Here is a 21,071-nt window from a genome sequence, read left to right as displayed (position 1 = left end):
ACTTTAATTTGCAGAGTGGTCAGCATTAAAACCACGTTGTTAAAACCATTCTAAACAATGAGCTCTCCTAGCAAGGTGTCTGTCTGATCCACTGAGTATATGGATAATTGAGACAACTGGATCAGACTAGAAGGTTAAGTTTAGGAAGCTCCTAAAGCCAGCAAGATATACTCTAACTTTTATTCTAACTAATTGCCTTGAAACAAATTTATCTATGATTAAAATGTAATTGTTGCAAGATTCTAAAGAAAAACAGACATTTAATAAAACAAATGCACTTGGTATAATAAAATACATCAGGTAGGGGATATTTTATGAAAATGTTTAATTCAACTGTTTCTTTGGAATGTAGTAGTCATAGTTTGGAAATTTAAGTTACAGTTCAGTTCTATGTGATTCTTTTTATGCTACTCAGTGTCTGAGAATACAAATGTCATTTAAAGTTAAGGCTTTGCTGTTAATTTTGAAACAACAATTTACAAGTGTCATATTGTCATAGAAAATAAAAATTTCTGTAAAAAAAATTTGCACAAAGTTTTATGATGGTACAAAACATGAAGCAATAATATACCAGTAAAATGAAATCATTTTACTACAGAAGATTTTTATAGTTTTTCAATAAAGAAAAAAATATGTTATTTTACACTTTAAAAATTATGAAACAATCTAAAACAATATAAACTGAACATTTTGTAACACTGCCTTTACAAATTAATAACTTTATAAACATATATTTTTTTAAATATATTTATCAGTGCAAGATACTTTTCAATGTAAAGTTGCAGTATCATTTTTCCTTTTTTGAAGGGCAACTTTCATTCTATTACCTTCAGAGAAATCAAATCTTCAGTGCTAGATCCTCATTATCATAGTAAAATCTGAAGACTACAAAGGAGATAACATTCTTTTTTAGGTTTACCATCCTCAGTACATTAAAAGAATAAAGGAAAAAACACACACAAACAACCATCAGCTTTACTGTTCAAATGGACTAAGACCAAGAGCTGGTCCAGAATCTACTGAAATCCATGGGAATATTTCAAAAAGTTTTGGGCCTGGGCTCCCCTGTGGGATTTTCTCTTCAAGGCAATATATAAACATAACTCTCAGTCATGCTAGTGGATGTGTTTTGAGATAAGGAGAGCAGATTCTAACACAACAGAACTGAATAACATAGCGGTGTCCTGAAAATAATTTTGAAAAATCCTTTCTTTTCTTTGGGTTAATTAACTAGCTGCTGCAATACAATGATGGTCAGCTTACATTGTTGGTTATAAATGAAAATTCTGCCTCTGTTCAAGTGAGCTTGTCACTTGGGCCACTTCATGGTCTAAATTTTGGGCTTAACTTTGAAGTCACAGGTGCTCTGCCTCACCTTCTGGAGGGGCTGAGGCCTAGAGCCAGGGGAGGTAACTCTCCACTTTAGGCAAACGTGGAGTGTGTGTTTCAGTGTTCGCTATAGTCTCTGCTTTCAGGAGTCCTTTGAAGTAGCAACCATCTACTGCTTTTTTTACTGAGTCTTCCTCTAAAATATTTTCAGCTACATAACTCGTATTTTTTACCTTCAGCCTCCCTCCCTCTTTCTCAATTTCTAAGTTGGTAGATTTTGTGTTTTGTGATTAGTTTCTGTTTTGTGATTAGTATTGCTTACATGACATGCTTTAAAACATTTAACTGATAAACAAGGGTGGATTTTGCTGCAATTCAGGGCTGAATTATTCCTTTCATAGTCCTAATCCTGGGCAGGATATTTCACTGCTTACCTACAAAACCAATTTCAGAAAAGACTAACTCCAAAAATCACAGTCTCTTCCCTGGCTCCACAGAAGGAAAGTGAGGAAGAACAGGAGTTCAGCTCTTTCCAGAACGGTCCTTTCCCCAGGTCTGCATGGGTTGAAGCCCACAGCTCTGCTGCATCCTGATCATTGCAGACAGCTCCTCTGAGCACAGCATCATTTTATTTCTTTCTACCTTGTCAGACCAGCTGTATCAACTGCTGGATATTATTTTTTCAATAATACTTGTCCTGAAATATTAAAAATTGCCACGTAATTGTAGCGTATGTTGTCCTGACAGCTAAAATTAGCTTTGCTCACCAAATCTATTGCTATCTGCACTTCTGGTCAAACAGAAACGTCGTGGTAGGAAATGCCAATGGGATATAACAGAACAGCAAGGACATCTCCCACATACACTGTGGCATTTTATTCTGCCCTCAGAACCCATGTGCAGACCCAATTAGCAGTGATTAGCATGAAAATGAAGGTTTACTGAGAGAAGAGAACTCTGATTCAGGTAGGGACAGGAGGAGGAAAGTTTCTCACTTTAAAGGCAATATTTTCAGCTGGAAATTCATTTCCCTAGTTAATTAACAGGCAAGTCGTTTAGGATAAAATACGTTTCATGACTTCAGGAAAAAAGATACTGTCACTTTATGCCGTTAAGAAGAAATCCAAAGTTCGACTTTGGAGGGTAAAGTTAAGAATTTTCCCTTATTTTTTAACAGAAACTCTAATAAAATCTTTTGCCATTACCAGCAAGTTAAAGCTGCAGTTTTCTTTCCTTGGCAATGGCAAATGTTTATGCAATCTACTCAGAGAGAGAAAGAGAGAGAACAAGAAGAGAAAGGTAGAGAGATTTTACATTTGAAAATACATTCTATATGAAAGAACAATAAAAGGGGATATTGCAGCTTTATACAAAAGGGTCAAGAGACATGAAGTTGAAATACAGAAAGCAGAACAATCAAGCCAGGTGGTCAAATCTGATTAGCCCTTGCCTTGCCGAGGCTACTCTCTTACACTAAAATATACTTTTCTTTTATTCAGTGAGCCATCAGAATATGATTAAAGACAAGGGCATAATTGGAAAGAAGCAGAGCTGTAGTCAATGTTAACACAATGAGAAGCAGTACAAACAAAAAGGCACTTGAGAGGACATACACTAGCCAGTGCCAAGGACTTTTCTGTTTAGATTTTAGGCAGTATACTCGGTTACCAGTTGTGTCTGATGATGGCACATACTCTTTTATGGAGTCACAAGCACAAAATTTAGTACAACACTGAAAAACATCAATAAAATTTGACTGTATTGCTTTGTAAACAGAGCTGACACACTATATTGGTACTGATGCAGCAGTACTTTCAAAAACATCCTAACCCTTCTTTGCCTATGCACAACACGAGCAATTATACACAAATACAGGTGCAGGAGTCCACTAAATTGCTGTTACTCCAATAATTTCTGGGCACTGAGCTACAGACAGCATGTCCATCCAAAGGACCCCACTGAATACATTTTGTGACAGCATCTTGGATTTTGCACAGTAAAAAGAAAATTATCCATTAACAGAAAACAAAAGAGAGGGAGAGAAAGAAAGACAGAATGAACTAGAAGTCAATCATACTTGGTCTCAACACCAGCATTTGATTATTTCAAATAAAACCAACAGAAAAAGCAGACTGTACATGATTCAGATTGTTAACACAGATTGTTGTCCATGTTTATCGGTTACACACTCGCTGAAGCTCCTGAGAAAAGCTTGGCTCAGTGTCATCAATGCACTTTACAGCCTGTACAGTAAAAGATGATCAACAGTTCCCCAGCACGACCGAGCTATGTCCTTCCATCCCGATTCTCTGAAACTTCTCAAGTTGCTTTATACCTTCATGCTTCCGAGTAAGAATTCTGTGTGTTTAGTTTATCTTTCTTCAGTTTTACACCATCGACCAGCTCAAAATTGTAATTCTCCAGTGCAGACAAGTTCCTCTCTGACATCCCATTGTGCCAACAGGCACAGTACAGGACAACTCCACAAATGGCTCCTAAAAGCACCCCAAGTGCACTCATGGCTATGATGGTAATAAGGATTGGGTCTAGTGTCTTCAGGACATTGCCTGGTTTCCTGGAGATGTCATCGTAGTCCTCATCTGTATGGTATGAAGGAGTAAACCCTGAAATAGAGTAAGAGTTGCAAAATGTTCAGAATTGATTCCAGTTAGATCTTTGTTTGATGAGCTGGAAATTTGGAGAAAGGATATCAAGCTTTTTGATAAATTGCTACATAGTTTGAAAACCTACCTTCTTAGAAGTAGTCACAAATAACTGAAAACTATAATGGGGCTTAAATAGTTGCTGATTTCTTCATACTGCTCTCCACTAATTAAATCTGTTGCATGGTAGCAGGAGTCTGATTCTGCCTTGACTTATGTGGGAGTCTCAGGAATGAATAACCAGACCTTTTGGTTATATTTTGCTTGCCTGCAGTATTTAGCTCCAAAATGTTAATTAAATATTACACAGCTCAGTGTGAATGTTTATAGTCTTAGACATCAATCAGGAATCATCAGCCAGGTTGAGTCTGTCTCTGCTTCACTGGCTTCAGGAATGGACCTTGAAATGGGGATAGTGACAGAACTGACACAGGAGAACACTCTGCCTCCTTATGTCAAATATTCACTGAATATCACAATGTTTTCCCTAAGCTCAATTTATTAAGGAGATATGCTAAGCTTATAAAACTTGCTAATTGTTGCAAGAAAAGCAAAGGAGTATTTCTGGAGAACTCCGCTTTCACTAAACCCAATGATAATCTTGTTGACTGCAAACAAAAAAAAAAAAAAAGAAGCTCTTTGCTTGAAAAATGCGAATGTATTTTATTACTAGGACAATATGACAATTACGATTCATTTAATGATCCATTTACAGCTATCATCATTGAAAATGATAATGCTTTGGTAGACTGGTTATAAAATGACATTTTCTGCAAGGTCTGAGAAATGATTAGCCTGAAGAGTTTTGAGCCTAATTACCTAGACACTGCATGAGACATAAAATACAGTGATAGCTTTTTCTTCATCTGTGGGTATGCCTTCTGGATAAAAAAATATTAGGGATTTATAGTGTGTGTGTGCATATGTATGTATACGATGTAACAAATATATGTAAACAAAATTTGAATTTCTAAAATATTTATATATGACAGAAAATCCACAAGATTATAAGGCATAGAAGAATAAAACTATGAAATCCTTAGTATAAATGTAAGCCTTCTAATTATCTGCTCTAGATAAACAACAACAACAAAAACTTAGTGCCATATGCAATTAAGAGAACCAATCCATAAATAAGGAAATAGAGAATACACAAATTTCAAGTGAAAATACACATTGTAATTCATTTCCTTGTAACAAGAGCATATTTTTTACCTGTTTGATTACTTTCTGGATCTTCTTCACCTATTTCATTCTCCTCATCAGTTGATTCTAATGAAGGAAAGAGAATTGACATTGATTATTAGGGTTACAAACACTGATTGACTATCATGCTGGCAATAATGGTATAGCAGATTTTTCTGTGTCAGAGCATCATTATGTCAGCTTGACAGAACTGTTCATTATGACGGGCTCTGAAAATTAATGGAGAAAAAAAAAGATTTAAAAACTTCTCTCCACCCAATCTTGGCACAGTTTTAGAGTTATCAGCAGGGGTTTTCCATGCCTACAAAAGAGAAATCAGTATGATAAATTAGCATCTCATTCATTGTATTTACAATTTTGGAGCCCAATTCCACAACACTTCATCAGTGAAGGCACATTTAATCACAAGAACTGCAGCGCGACCATTTGTGTTTGGGCTGCCAAATGAGCTTTAGCTCACACAGGCCAAAATTTCCGCTCACCATTCAGTTTATGTATCTGAAAGAAAGAAATATACAAATGCCAATTGGAGTTTTATTGTTTGAGGTTGAATTTTTTTTTCCTCCTTTCCTGGTGGACAGTTTACCTGATTATTATTATTATTATTATTATTTTGGTTGGGATGGTATAAATAGAAACTCCATTTGTCTTTTTTTCTTGCTTGAGATTTCAGTTTGTATATCTGAAATGAGGAAGTAGGAAATAAGTTACTTGCCTCTTTCATTTCAGTCAAATCAGTGCCATTACGGTGGTCCCAGCATCTTGCTTGGCACTGAAGTCACTGCAGGAAGACTATGCAGTGTGCCCTGACTCTCTTTCCTAGTAACATTTACTTGTTCTGCAGGATGAATCGAGGACATGGACTGCGCAATGAAGAGACTATGCAGTCTTATTCAGCTATGAAATTACCATGTAGTTGAAACCTGTCATATTATCCTCAAATGGCTGTTAGCCACACAGGGTGAGAACAGCCTCTATCATTGTTCTCCGTTGTGCTGCCAACTCAAGTGGTGTAAGTTTACATTTCTGATGCTGAAGGTTCTCTGTTCTATTTTCTCTCTTATATAGAAGTCATAGCTCAATCTCCATCATGAAGGACAGGATTTAGTTGCCTGTGTTTATCTGGAGGTGCTGCTGCCAAATTACGTGCAGTATGCAATGCACATATGATTGGCTGTGACTGGAATAACTCCAGACCGGCCAGAAATAAAATGACTGAAATAGTGGCTCAAGAACAGCCTGGCTCAGAGGCAAAACAGACCATGATCCAGTACTACTCAGTGACATGCTTCTGGGAGCTGATGACTGCGGTAAATGAGTAATAGCAAACTCTGTGCTGCAGGGCAGCAAAGGACAGAGCAGAGGCCATTGAACTATATTTGTGTATCAAATGTAGGTTTGATAAAGTGTTTAAAAAAACTTAGGATAAGTGATCTAAAAAGAGTGAAGAATTTTGAGCATTACTTAAGGTAGGCAAGAGCATTAGGAAAAGCAGAAAAATATAGAGAGTACAGCAATAAAAAATAAAAGGAGAGATGTGAGGATGTAACTGTGCTGTGACCCGTCAGGGGGGATGCCAGTTCTGATCCGAAAGACTGCATCACTGCAGTACTGAGGCCAGCCTACCAATCAGACTATGGACCAGATCAGGGTGTTTTCAGTGCTAAGCTTCCAATATAGCCAATAATTATGTATCCTTTTCACAAAGAGAAAAGAAACAACCAAAACCAAAAACCCACAAAATCAGCTATCTAAATAAATCTAAGTAAATAAATGTACTGGATGAGATCTCTATACATCCATGCTATGCATACTTACTTTGGCAATCCTCTTGAGATATGTGATTGTCAATATTAATATCATCCACAGCAATTCCTCCATTTCCTTTTCCAATTTCTCCTTCTATAACCACCTGGAAAAAGAATATAATTTTCACATTGTTTTCATGTTAACACACAACTAAAGCATTCAGGAAATCTTAATTAGCTGTTAACACGTCTCCAGTTGTCACGATACCACATTACATACACTTTGATTGTGACCTGTCAATCAGCACTATGTGCCTTTATGAACTTTTATGCACAAATGTGAATTCATATAATGTCAAAACTCCACAGAAATATTTTACATCAGCAGCAAAACTATGGCAAGGATGCAGTTTTTTGACAGCTGACAAATGATTTCTAATGCATTTATTTGGCCTTCTATAACAAATTGCTTGTATCACTGTCATCTGTGATAGCATGAAATATGTCACTATTATTACTCTCACAGCAACAGCACCTCATCTGTAGGTATAATACTGTTTACATAAATCCTCCAGTGACATTTTCTGCTAAGGCGTATAAAGCATGACCAGCAAGGCTCACCTGATAGTGTTTCACAGACTTGTGCAGAAGAACGCGGCCCTCTTTCCAGCAGTTTGCCTGGTGCCCGCTCAGGGTCAGCAGCTCCTGGTCATATTCATCCGGCTTCTGGTATCGCAGCTTGATCTTCAGGGTGCCAACATGTGGGCCAGACATGTGGTACCAGAAAGTCATGCAGTGTGCAGAGTTCTGCGAGTAAATGATGGGGCTCAATAGCCGGGCAACTTTGCCTTTCTGGCTTTCGTCAGCTTGAGAGTAGATGAAGTTGCCATCTCCTACTATGACAAAAGGACTGCATTAGGGATAGTACTCAGATGTCATTTTCTTTGTTCAACTAAGAAATCTTAGCTCTGCCAGTCCCAGTCACTTTGCATTCTGCCCCAAGTCTCACAGCTGAGGGTGAAGTTTTGAGTATGCCCCAGGGGGAGTGTATTCCTGCTGCTCAACAAGATGCCCCGTGCCACATGTGTGCCACGAAGCGCTCAGAATTTGCTTCCTTTTGCTCAGGAATGGAGGCAAAGGCATGTTTGGAGTGACAATGAGTGCTTCGTCAGTCAGTATGCAGCTTCTGAGGGCTGGTCCTCATGCAGAAGGCCTGGCTGAAGTGCCCTGGGCCTCCTCCACACTAATCGTGTAAAGAGCTGCTTTTATGTCTGTTTAGGCTGTGCTTGAGAAGGCAGGGCTAGGATGGGAAGACTAGTGGAGAATAAAATATCTTTGAGTAGCCATGGTCAGAGACAAGGAACTGAAATCTAAATGGGGTCTCTAAATTGAGCCAGAGTATTGCCATAAATGGTGCCAGAGTTAATCCCTTTGATTTTGGCAATAGCATATTGGGTTCTGTATTCTTATGAGCCACTTCCCATAAGATAATCATGGCAGAATGGGTTTATATGTGGATTTTATATAAGAAATCTGAACACTAGATACCTTTGGTTTTGAAAATCACTTGCTTATTTGGGTAGGGAAGCATGTGGGAACATGATTAGTTTACTAACAACAAAATACTAGGTGAGATACTGACTGAAGCAAAGTGCTGGTGATCTACTGAAATAAGCATATGCTTCTACCAGTGCTTTAGCTAAAGAAAAGTTAAAAAAGAGGCAAAAGATGTTTTAGAAGGGCGAGGCTTTTTCAACAATGGCCTTTGATTATGTATGATATTCTTGAGTTTCATCTGAAATAACACATAATTGAGATTTGCTGGCTTGTGATGGTGTAGTCTTGCACCAGTGAAGAAGTACAGGATAGTAAAAGATTAACCAGAAACAAAACAAGTGGGTTAAACCTAGTCGTTGGAAAGTGTGGACCTACTAGGAGAAAAAGAGAAATATTTATTCTAACATGAAATGTGAGTATTTTACTTGGATTTTTCTGTGAGCAGTCAGAATTACCCTGGCCAATACACATGGAAGTATCTGATCTTTGAAAGAATTTTGTAGGGGAAGTTGATGTTAAGTTGCCAAAAATTTAGATTTTTTTTTCCCCCTATTTTAGTGCAGTAGCACCTTGTCCAGCTTTTTCAGCAGAAGTGTTTGTGCTGACAGGCTTTTTCCAACTTTGCTCCTATGCAGAGGACAGCACAATGCAAATGCAAATCTCTCTCATCAAAGAATGGTGATAGAGAACACCAAAGGGAGGAGAAAAAGGAAAATAATCAGAGCAGTAGGACGGCATCTCAGTTGGAAGACCTAACTCTGGCCAGATTTAATCATAACATGAATAATTTGAAGTGGCGTACAGAGTATCCTGCTGTCTTAAAGCAATTGCTGTTGAAGATCAATTCTATGGAGTTTCTTCAGTTTTACACAAGTACAGCTGGGAATCACTCACTGCAGTTTTCCCAGTACCGGGTATACTTGTATACTGGGTAACAGGCACACTGAATTGCACTTTTGTGATGGCAGTGACATTCAGACCACTTGTGGTCTGTTCACACCCACTCCACCCCTATGGCAAATGTGGCAGATGAAGGTACTCTTGGAGTTCAAGAAAAAATTTGGAAAATATTGAAAATGAGTGTGGCAAGGAGCAAAATTAGCTGCTTGGAAGACTTACTGAAGCTACAGCTAATGGAATGAATAAGTCTTCTGCAATAGCAAAACCGGGAGGAAACAACAAAATCTCATTTGAAGAATATCATTTCTTCATTTCTTGATTGAAGACAGGTTCAGTCTCTCTATAATCCTTGGTGGCAAAGTGCAGATAGCTCTCATTTCCAGAATATTACTGTAGTGCTGGGTCAGGAACTCTGTCTTCATTGTCTTAATTAGAGCTTTACTTATGCATGCCTTTTAGATTTTGTCAGTCTCTGGCTAACATAGCTTTTAACCTCCTTTCAATGTCAGATCCTACTGAGCCATTTTACTTTACATCAATTTTTCCACCATTACAGACTTCACTTCAGCTAACTGCATTTAGTTAATTTGATGCCATTTATTTGTATAATGCCATTTATAGTCAAAGTATTATAAGTTTTTTTTTTTTTCAGAAACTACTGTACTTGTCTTAAGATTCAATTGAAAGTGTCTCAGAATTTAAAAAGTCCAATTTTGTCTAATTTCCTTGTCATTCTCATTAAGCAAAGGGGTTGCAGAAGTGGGAAGGGGTATTCATCCTTAACACATTTGATTAATCTGCACGTATGCAAAGGAGAACACTGAAGTGAGAGGCCATGCAGGTCACACAATGCACTCCCTTCTCTGTTAGCCAGCGGCATATTTATTGCCTAATTATGCAGAGCCATGAGTTAGATACTACAAACCAAACTAATCAATTTCCCAGGGTAATAATTCTGGAAAAACTGTGTGAGCGAAGGTTTGGCTGCAGTCTCCAACTCCATTTGGAGAACAGGAGGGTATAGAAACAAGCCCTTGTGAGAAGTTTCACTCACAACACCTTTCCATGGTGAGCAGTTTCTGTAACCACAGTAGGAACAGTGTGGGGTTTGCTCACGATCACATCATTTGGTAAGTGATATTTGCAGAATGTTCGATTATTTAGATTTTTTTTACCCTAGATGGCAGTAATTGAAAGGATAGTCAGGAGAAGCGTATATCTTCAGCTCCTGACAATGAATGATCTTCATTCCCCCAGAAAAGAGATAATTATGGACATTTGTGTCTACACATAATGGATCAGGTTGCCTAGATTTATCTTTCCCACAATACATATTTTAGATATAACTGAGACTTTTCTGGTTTTGGAAGGCATGTTGGTATTAAACAGAACAACTTCTTCTCATGTAAAATGGCTAAATCATGAACTCAAGATTACCTGTGTGGTCTTGAATTGGCCCAGTTTTGCTGGTCAGAATTGCCCACTTCAAATCCACCTGGTTATCATGTTCCCATTGACACAAAGTCTTGTGGGATCCCCAGCCAAAGCCACAGTTGAAGTTGTATAATGGCAGTTCTGCAGGAAAAGATAAAAAAGAGGGTAGAAATGATTATAAATCGCATTATTCATATTTTGCATTTCAAAACCAAATGCATTTATTTAACCACTAAGAGGGCCATTCCCACTTGAAAGTCTGAGAAGACATAAGCAAGACTAGTCCTGCTAGGAAAAAGGAGGACTATTTCTAGTAAACGATGTGCCTGTTTTTTGTCTCTTTATGAAACTCATTTTGTGATTTTTTTTTGGTTAGATTAATTTCCCCACATTACCTGATAACTCTGTTGAAACATCCATGACTCCAAAAGAAAACTCTGGCTTACTTATCAGATACATTCGCTGGTTGTTAACGTGCATTTGTACTGTAACTGTACCATAACATTGTACAACAAACCACAATAAGATTTGGATAAAAATAAGAAAACTCAGGAACACTAGTGAAATGTCCTCGGCAGGAAAGGATTTCTGGTGAAATGCAAAGCTCATGGCATCAGTCAGGAATAGCACTGCAGCATCTTCCAGACAAGCTGGCCCACAAGATGGCAGCATTGAAATGGACAAATTGAGACAGAAAAGGGACAAATGTGGCTGATTGCCAAATGAACTGAAAATAAGCTTCAAAACAAGCTCCACGTAAAACAAGGGAAATCTGGTATTATGGTCAAGATGAGATCATATCTTGTTTTCAGCTTCTCTTCAATTCTGCCCGAAGGTTTAATAGATTGTAGCTTATTTTACTCAATACAACTTGGAATTTGTATGGAAAGATTATACAAACATAGCATATTCTTTACATTTCTTGTTTTGATAACCAGTTTGAAATCTTTTTGGCTTTTGGTTTCTACCACATTGGTATGAACTTTTACCTCACTCAGAGCAATGCCAGCTCCTAGTAGAGTAATACCCCTCCCACAGCAATGTGACCAAATCCCAGTCTTTTCTCAGGCGTGACTCATGCTTTATTAAAGGAAAAAACTTAGTTTACTTTAATGAGATGCTTTGTGCAAGTATGAACTAAGAACAAAGGACTCTTTTCTCCCACCATTATCAGGTCTGGGGGAAGAATTCTGTTCTTCTGCTGACTTTCCCATTACTAAAACAACAACAACAAAGAAGAAAAAAACACAACCAAACAAAAAACCAAACAAAATACACAGAGAAAGATAATGTAACTCCTAGGATGGATGTCTCTGGTTTATTGTGGGAAAATATAGAGAAATATGGGAAGTGTGCTGGGACCTGCAACTGGGCAGACTTTTGAGGTGAATCTCTTCCAATCTGATGTGGCAAAGAGCTCCACATAAAAAAGCAGCCCAGGGAAGACTGGAAAGTCTTTTGAACTCACATCTTAGATTTTAATAGGAAGTAAACTAGAATTAGTATTATAGAACTATTTTGTGAAGAGAGAGAAAACCTAAAGTGAGTAGGTCAAGACAGAACAGATGAAGCAGTTCATCTGTCACTTTCCTCTTTGCCCGCTGTGTCCTTGTTCAGTGAATCCTTGCTCTGAGACATGTTTTTCACTCAAGCCAAATCCAGAGGCTTCCTGCATTTCAGCCACTGTGCCCTCTTTTCTCTGGCCCCCCCACAATGTTCTATCAGCAGAGAGGTCTGAGTGTATTGCAGCTCCTGTCCCTCTCCTCCATCTTGGCTGTGCTGCAGCATCTTTGCAATCCCTGTGCCTTGTTCCTCTCCCCCGTCCTTCATCTGCCTCATCCCAACCCAACTCCCCGGCCTCCTGCTGGCCTCTGGAGGGGTCTACCCAACATTGTCACGGATGCGGCATCTTAACTGGGAACAAATGCATTAAACAGATACTGTCTGTCACAGGAATTTAATGTGGAGAAAACATGTTTCCTGGCGGACCTCAGCGTTTTCTAGGAAAGAGGCAGATTGTGGTGAATAATGTCTCTTTGGGCTCAAAATGTTGAAGAAGCAGAACTCAGCCTGTGCACACATGGTACAAAATGCAATCCATTATGTTTCTTGCTTCAGTATATGTTTTTTTTTTTTCTAGACAATGGGGCCATGATCAAAGAGATCTTCCCTGAAAGGGGACATCTGAAAATCAAGGGGAGTTTTAAAAAAAATAGAGTGACATTGAAATGAATTAAAGGGTTTTAATTTTTTGAAAAATTTCCTTTCATTGTCAAGGAAGCCTAGGGAGAACTATACTGCATGGTTTTGTCATCAGAGTCATGAAAAAGAACTATAAAAAAAGCCTTAGAGAACCTAAAACAAAATTAATCTTATTAATCCCAAAGGATTATATCATGTGAAGCTTGTGACAGCCTGTATGGTATTCAGACCACAAGAAAGCGGAACAATGGTGGATAGATCACATCCATCTGAAGATGTAAGACAGCATAAATGAGCACACGATGCAAACAGGTTGAAAGGACTGGGATTGTTCAACTCTGAATAAAAGTAAATAGCAGAGGACACAGAAGAAGTACGGGCAAAGAATCTAGAGAAGGAGAATTACAATATTCTGTTTTCTCAGTTTCACAGTCTGAGAACTATGAGATACACAGTGTAGTTTGATACTAATCAAAGGAAAAACCTCATGTGGTGTGAACAACGCTTTCTTCCCTTGAATACTGCTAAGGGTGCTTCGAATGCTTCAAAGAGAAATGGGCACTGAAATGGATGAGGAAAATATCCAGAATTTAGTTGTTAACATGCAGGGAGTGACAAAAGCTGCCTTCTTCATGGTCTGAAGCAAGCTCTGAACACTGTGACTAGAATGAGAGCTTCAAAGCAGGGCTAAATTTCACAGCATCATCTAATAAAGTATTTCTTACACTTTCATTTTAAATATATAGTCCAGGAAACTGGCAAAATGCCTAAATTTGATATGCTTTGGCCATGCCTGTTCCTTGACTTTGCTGCTTTGAAGCACTAAAATGAACTTATTTTCTATGTAGAAGTTAATGAGAACCCCTTGAAATCGAGCAGGATTTGGCCTGTAATGCGTTCTTTGTCAGCTACGACTTGCTAGGTCCCTACTGTTTTCTCAAAAGTGATTGTGTTAATATGTTCCTTAGACATTCACAGCAGTGGGACTGGAAATCAAAAGCAAGGCATTTATTTCAGAGTGCTTTCATTTTATGGGCTCCTTAAACATGCCATCTCTTACTGTCTATTCTTATGTCTCTTCCAGTGCTTCTCCTAGGGACCCATAAAAAGAAAAAAAACGGACCTGCTAACCAATTAATAATACCTATCCTGTAACATCAGGATAGGTTCATTAGCTGTATGGACAATGGGTCCTACCCAGCAAAAGACAGAATAGTTCAGTGATTCTAATAAACGTCCCAGGAGGCTGATACAGTAGCTCACAGTACGCTATAGACAACCTGTCCATTTCTTTGTCCTTGAACTATAGCTTGGCAGCTCTTGGGGAAAGAAGGAAAGAAGAGGGGAGGTAAGGATGAACAGAATTTGGTGGGCTCCCTTTGCAGCGCTGTCCTATTTCCCTGCTAAGATAATTCCCTTGCCACCAGGTGATTGATCTTGGGGTTTGTGTGCATTGAGAAAACCAGCTATTATGTAACTGCATAGCAGAAGTCCAGATGAGAATCTGAGACAGAGGTGTGACGAAATCCCATATGTCTTTTTGAAAATGTAGGGTACGTGATACTGAATCAAAACAGATTTATCCTCTTAAAGAATAACCAACAGCTGTACTTCTTGACCACATCTTGCTCACAGCTGGAACCATTGCTGCACGTGAACAAGAAAGTCATTTGAAAATCTAGTGGAGTGAGTTTCTTGCAAGTCCATTAATCTTCTGTGGCCCAAAGACTTTGACATATTTTTATAACTCCTCCAACAAAAGGCAAGAAGGAGCATGATGGCATTAAAAATGCTATGAAAATTACCTATAGGATGCTCTTGCCAAAAGGTAGATCAACACTAAAAAAGGAAATTGCAAACACTTCAAAGTAGTGTATTGGGTCTGATTCTTATTTGCATTTCACCTTTTTATACTATTTATATTGGCAGCTTGGAATTACCTCAAATGATAATAAATTATAATTTAAGTGCTTTAATATCCCTTTACATCCTTTATCGATGAAAAGTCATCCTGCCATAAAAGAGGTTCAGATATTTTCTACCTTTAAATGATTTTTTTCGTATAGATTTTAACCTAAGGATTTTTTACATTTTTCCAAAATAGCTACTATATGTGTGAAAAACAAGATACCTTACTTCTTGAACAGTCTGCCTTACAAAGAACTGAGCTTACGCTCCAAGAGCACATTATGTAAATGAACAGCTTGCTCTGTATGTAAATAGCTAAGAGTCAAGAGTTTCTGGTAAGTCTGAGGACTGAGGTCTGAAAGGTATTTACCTTGATAGACAGGTTTGTTAAAAGCACAATTTCAAGTCTGAGAAGAAAAGTAGATCCTATTAAAAAAAATAAAATAAAAAAAATCCAAAGCTTTAAACTTTTTGAACAGTTGGAAATAATGATTCTTTTTTATTTTCTTCCAATTCAGTCTCCTTGGAATGAACTGTAAAAGTCTCTTTGATGGAAAGCTTGTTTATATGTGGAGGTTTTCCAGCTATTTGCGCTTAACTGTTTCCATAGTGTATGAAAGCTGGCAGGAATAGGATAATCTCAAGACTTTGACATACACAAGCACGTTAGTCTGGGATAACATGATTAGGGGTGCTTGAAGGCTTGAACACAGGCAGAAAGACAACTCAGGAGTACAGGGCCTTAGCTCATCTTGCAGAAGTACCAATGCCATGGAAGGTACTGGTGTTGGAAGGGCTGGCAAAGGTGTTTCAAATCACCATGGCACGAAATGCCGTGGCTGGCAGTGGCCTGCATCACCTCTCTGCCAGGAGGGCTTTCCCCATGCTGAGGGGAATTTCTGGTTGCCCCTTTTTGGGAGTTTTCTGGCTGGTTTTCAGTGAGGGATTACAAAGCAGCTGGAAACCTTTATGTCTTAAACTGCCGATTCTGGAAATCCATTTCTTATTTATTAGCATCTGAGTGATCTCTATCTATGGTCTTTGTACTGTAGTGTCATGTGGGAGCCTGGTGTTTGGGATGTGAGCTTGTCCCTTATTGCTCGGAAGGAAACAGCTCCTACCAGCACAATGCAGGGAAGTAGCATTGGCATGCTATGAAGGGAACCTCGTAAACTTCTTCAGTAGAGAAAAAACTTGGCTCATGGTGAAGTAAATGAAGGTAGTGCAGGAGGGAAGTAAGGAGGGAAAATGAGGACATCTTCATCTCTGGCACAGACAGTCCCACCCAAGCCAAAGGGATTAAACAACCTGCAACTGCAACTGGCACTGGGGAGGGGCGAGGAGAACTGTATGAGTTTGCAATTAGCATTTGTTTGAATGCAAGAAGACAGTTAAAAGAACTAAAAAAATCCTTCATTTCAGCCAAGTAGAAGACTTAAAGCTCATTTTAGACAGAAAAATCCCAAAGTTTTACTCTAAGCCCACTGCAATATGCCTTCTGCCTTCACTATCCCCAAACTGTGGAATCACTAGTTGTTCCTCAGCCCTGCAGCAATGCTGGCTGTGAGAGAGCAGCATGAAGAAGTGTTCTGTGAAGGCTCTGGTACCCCTCAATCTGCCCCACTCATACAGAAGTCAGAGATAGGAACAGTATATGCTGACAAAGCAAACGGTATGGCTCTGGGAACAAATTTTAGGGAGACTAAAGACATTTGCCTTTGCAATAGTGGAATGCAGAGGCTGAGAGTAGGAACAACGTCAGAGAGAAGCCAGCTCTATCTCTTTATCAGATTGACACCACTGGCGCTCTGTAGGAGACTTTTCCATTATTAGTATCTGTTTTTTTTTACTTGAAGCAAAAAATGGCTTGTGTCATACAGATGAGGAAACAATGATAAACACTTGCCCACCCTGCTACAAATCACTTGCAAGGCTGTGTCTGACCATATTTTAATGGAGGAAACGGGAGTCATTGAAAACTGACCTCTTTACCACTCCACCTTCACTAACGCACAGCATTTTAAGCTGGTGTTACCAGTTTTACAGTTCAGATATTCCGACCAAATCTATTCTGTCCCATATTCCCAGTAAACTGAACAGGATATTAAAAAGATGCCATGAAGGATCTGGAAGCAGAAAAGTAAGGATTTTAAAAGCTTCTAGTTACTATATTGATTAAGTAGAAAGGACCTGCTGCCAGTGACAAGTTGTTCCTCTCTTTTCAAGTTCATGGTAGTAATTAACATAACTGGAGTTATGTAAGAAAGCTTGCTAGAAAACAATGTTGCAAAACTGCCAGCTCCCTGGTGGAGAAAACTGGCAAACTTCACTTGTCTGTTTTGTGAAACCACCGATATAAAGAGTGAATGTGCCTGTGTGGCTTGTTTTTGTTTTCCTCAAGTTTGCAAACAAACTGTATCACTAAGATGCCATTTTAACAAAATCCACTGTTTGATTAAGCTAGTTAGATTTTGTCACATTTACCATTTGCTGATGCAAAAGGAAATCTTGTTCTCTACTTTGTCTACATGTGGATGAAAGGAATAAAATATTTACTGTATAGAGCTGAGAGACCAGATGCTTCTTTACTTCAGAGACTTTTAGGGGCTGGGGAGTCAGGAAGCTGCAATTCATTATTTTGTTCCTGGCATGAAATTTAAGCATGGAATTTTTTATATTTTTTTTAAATAAGAAAAAACTTTTTTTTAATACCTGGTTGTAATGTATTGTCTATTACTGTCGGCTTTTCTGTGTTCAGCACTGTAGTTCCACCTGGAAAAGAAATTATGTATATCATGATACATGTGACACAACAAAGGACACAGCGATCATTAGGAATATCCTATATATAAATCTGAAATATGACCACCTTTATTAGACATGAAGGCAACTGAGCACCTTAAGCATGAAAATATTACATTACATTTCTGGTTTTCTTTACAAAAGCAAAACAAAACAAAACAACAACAACAACAAAAAAAACACCACCAAAGCAATAAAACTCAACAAACAAGCCAAAAACCACCCCACCTAGAACTCAAATAAAGCTTTCTATGTTTTGAGTCCTTGCAAACACCAACTAATCAATCTCCATTGTGCCCTTACGGTTGTCCTCACTTTACAGACAGTGATTTGTCAAAATCACATGGGATGTCAGTGACTGATCTCCCTAGCCCCCCTGACACTCACGAATCTGTGCATTCAGCAAGCACATGCTTGCCATATAAAACACTTGAGGTTCTCCAGCCCCTGCACTGCTTCACAACCACTTTGTGAGGCCAGCTTGCAGATGAGCTGCATAGGAATTGCCCAGCTTTTGGCTGCTCTTTAGACAGGTTTCACTTCTGTCTCAAAGAGCAGGGGAAATTAAGAACTTTGTCTTATTCTTCAAGTACACGAACAAGAGATGAGAGGGGTCATGGCCCTCTCACTATGCTCACTAATTGATATTTTAAAAATACTTGACTTTTTAAAGGTAAGCCTCATATTGATAAAGGAAACAAAAAGTAAACTAGTGCAATTATAAATGCACAGTGGGGTGCTGATTACCAGTCAATGGCTTATCTCTTCTCTGGCACGCAAGTGCTTAAAGCATTATAGAAAGGATGACTATGATGACTTCCAGTGAGAATGAATGCCCAAGCTATATCAGCTTTATGTTTGTGAGAATGATCTGATGGGAAATGCTATAAGACACGCAAATAGAGTAGCTCTGTATGGGGTCCAAATAGAGCAGGAAGGAATCTGGCCTACAGAACAATTATAGTTAATTGCAAGGGAGGCTTCACTGTGATACTCACATATGTGCGAGAACCATCAGGGAAGTGACTCAAGCAGCCGTACCCATGAGAATGCTGGCACTGCACTCATGGGGAGTGAAGGAAAGAGGGGATGGCACTGCCTTGCTCTGCCATCCTTAATGGGCTGTGAGACTTACATACTTTCAGTCTATGCATTTTGGAGGAATATTTGCACTAAAATTATTGGTAAAATCACTTTTGTGCATTTTTTGTGTTATATGTGATATCAAACATAAAACGTAACATTACTGCTGTGCCCGGAACAATTGAGCCAGGGTTTCTAGGTGAGGTCATAAATTATATGGAAGTGCCAGCACTCTGTAGAAGGCCAGTGTAGTAATTTTCAATGTGAGCAGCGAAATAGGTTCAGTTCCCAGAAAATCAAGTGCTCAGGAAGGGTGATGGTTGCTCCCTTGTCTTAGAGATTATAAACTGCTCCCTAAGCACAGCCTGCAAAAATTGCCAGAGGGAGTTTCTTCTGCTCAGTAACCTTTCCCTGAGGGACATGTGGGATGCAGTCCTGAGCTGCTTGAAGTGCAGAGACTATTAGTGAGTGAACAGGAAGGTGCTTGCACAGATCTGTCTCCTTGCCCTCACACAGCCTCTTACTATGTGAAATATGTCTCTACCTATAGGGTCTTGCAAGCCAGCCTTCATTGCAGAGCTTTGCAAGAAGCCCCAGGGTTTTCTGATCTGGCTCTGCTTTCAGAAAAATTACAAAATTACAATGTTTAGTAATACTGAAAGCTTTCTGAGCTACCTTAACACAATATGGACTATTTTATTAGACTTTCTACGTGGCTCTTTTCACAGAGAATAAGATTCATCCGGAATACTGATTTGAAAAGCAGTGACAGTGACCGTGCGGTGTCTTTTCTGCTCACAAATTGTTTTTCAGTTTTTGATTTGCAACATACATTTACGGGAGACATTAGCAAAGCGCAGAGAGGGTCTGATGCTGAAACTGCACTTTCACTCATATCTGCTGTCAGATGTTCTACTTGACTGCTTCCAAAAAGTCAATCTCTCTCTTACCTAAGGTTTCTCAATGTCCTCATGCACAGCTATTGTCAGACTGTGGTGCTATTTTATGCCATAGACATAAGAAGCAGTAAACTTTTATTAGATAAATGCACCAGGCAGAGGTGATGAAATAACCTGTGTTGCTATGTCCAAAAATAAGCTCAGCTGTTACAGAAGTATGGATCTATACAAGAGCAGGCCCAGAGCTTTCTGCAGTAAGTGACCTTCATGAAGTGATTGAGAACGTAGTCATGGAAAATCAGCTATCTCAGAAGGACAGTGGTTCTGTACAGAAGTGAGAAAATATGAAATTTAAGAAGCTTTCTCCCTTCCAGATGCAGAGTAGCTTATGTCCTGTTTTCCTCTTAGTGATGGCAGCTTGGAGAAGGTCAGCCCCTCTGTGGCTGTATTGCAGTGCTGATGGGGAAGCTCATGAAAATCTTTTTGGTGGTATACGTGTGAGTATACTTTGATGAAGCAAATCTGCTTTGTTTCTGTCTGAGTAAGATTTAGGGCTGAGATTTGAATTCTGTGCTAAATTTTATGCATGGAAGAGTATAACAACATGGAAGAGCCTAAACAATATTTCATTTTGAGTTCTTCAAACTCAGACAATAAACCTCAAAAGGTTTATCCAGCTTTGTTCTTAGTAAGAGAAAGTTTAATTATGGCATTATGATTAGGCAGAATTCCTGATTTAAAAAAAAAAAGCCCTCTGCTCCAGCTAGTCACTATTATTTGCTTCCAAAATTACATAGCTGAGAAAACAATCAAAAGTATTGTCACATGTAAAAGGCAGATGCCTCTGTTTTGACAGCACCGACAATATGAACTGCATACCAATGTCCGTTTATGCTGAGTGATTAAATCAGTACAAATGTTTAGCTGGTTACTGGTGATGAATATGAGCTACAATGAAGCTGCAATGAAATGAGGATGGTTTCTGCACCTGTCAGTTGGTAGTCATCACCTGTGCCACTGTGACAGTTCGCCTGGTCATCGTCACACTCATCTACGGGCTTGCCTTCGGAAACAGTAGGAACAGCCGTTGGAGCTGAAAGAAAATCCAGTTGTTAGTTAAAAAGTGTGCTGGAGAATCAGCATGCAATTGGCAGTAACATCTTGATGAGCACCATACGGTGTTTTCTTGTGCTGTTTTTGAGAGAAGGAGCAACTCTAAGGTTAGTTAATATTTCTTTGCAATGGGCAATACTTGTTCTTCCTCTTGCACTAAGGTGCTCTGCTGTATCTGAGCTCAAGGGTTGGATGGAATTGGGCAGTAAAGCCTTGGACTATCTGTT

General features: G+C 38.8%; 1 protein-coding gene across 1 annotated transcript in view; it reads right to left on the bottom strand.

Moving 5' to 3' along the window:
• Positions 1-308: 308 nt before the first annotated feature.
• NRP1 (neuropilin 1) overlaps positions 309-21,071 on the bottom strand; it is a 73,951-nt gene continuing 53,188 nt past the window's right edge. The window contains exons 10-16 of the mRNA XM_019616751.1: positions 20,720-20,824; positions 17,660-17,719; positions 10,841-10,978; positions 7,568-7,839; positions 7,017-7,110; positions 5,208-5,264; positions 309-3,953 (exon numbers count right to left, since the gene is read on the bottom strand). Coding sequence (XP_019472296.1) covers positions 3,667-3,953; positions 5,208-5,264; positions 7,017-7,110; positions 7,568-7,839; positions 10,841-10,978; positions 17,660-17,719; positions 20,720-20,824 — 1,013 coding nt within the window. The 3' untranslated portion in view covers positions 309-3,666. The remainder of the gene's footprint in view (positions 3,954-5,207; positions 5,265-7,016; positions 7,111-7,567; positions 7,840-10,840; positions 10,979-17,659; positions 17,720-20,719; positions 20,825-21,071) is intronic.

Source organism: Meleagris gallopavo, chromosome 6 (genome assembly GCF_000146605.3).
Source record: "Meleagris gallopavo isolate NT-WF06-2002-E0010 breed Aviagen turkey brand Nicholas breeding stock chromosome 6, Turkey_5.1, whole genome shotgun sequence".
Taxonomy (NCBI): domain Eukaryota; kingdom Metazoa; phylum Chordata; class Aves; order Galliformes; family Phasianidae; genus Meleagris; species Meleagris gallopavo.
Note: the sequence above shows the minus strand (reverse complement) of the source record. Positions and strands in the feature narration are given on the sequence as shown.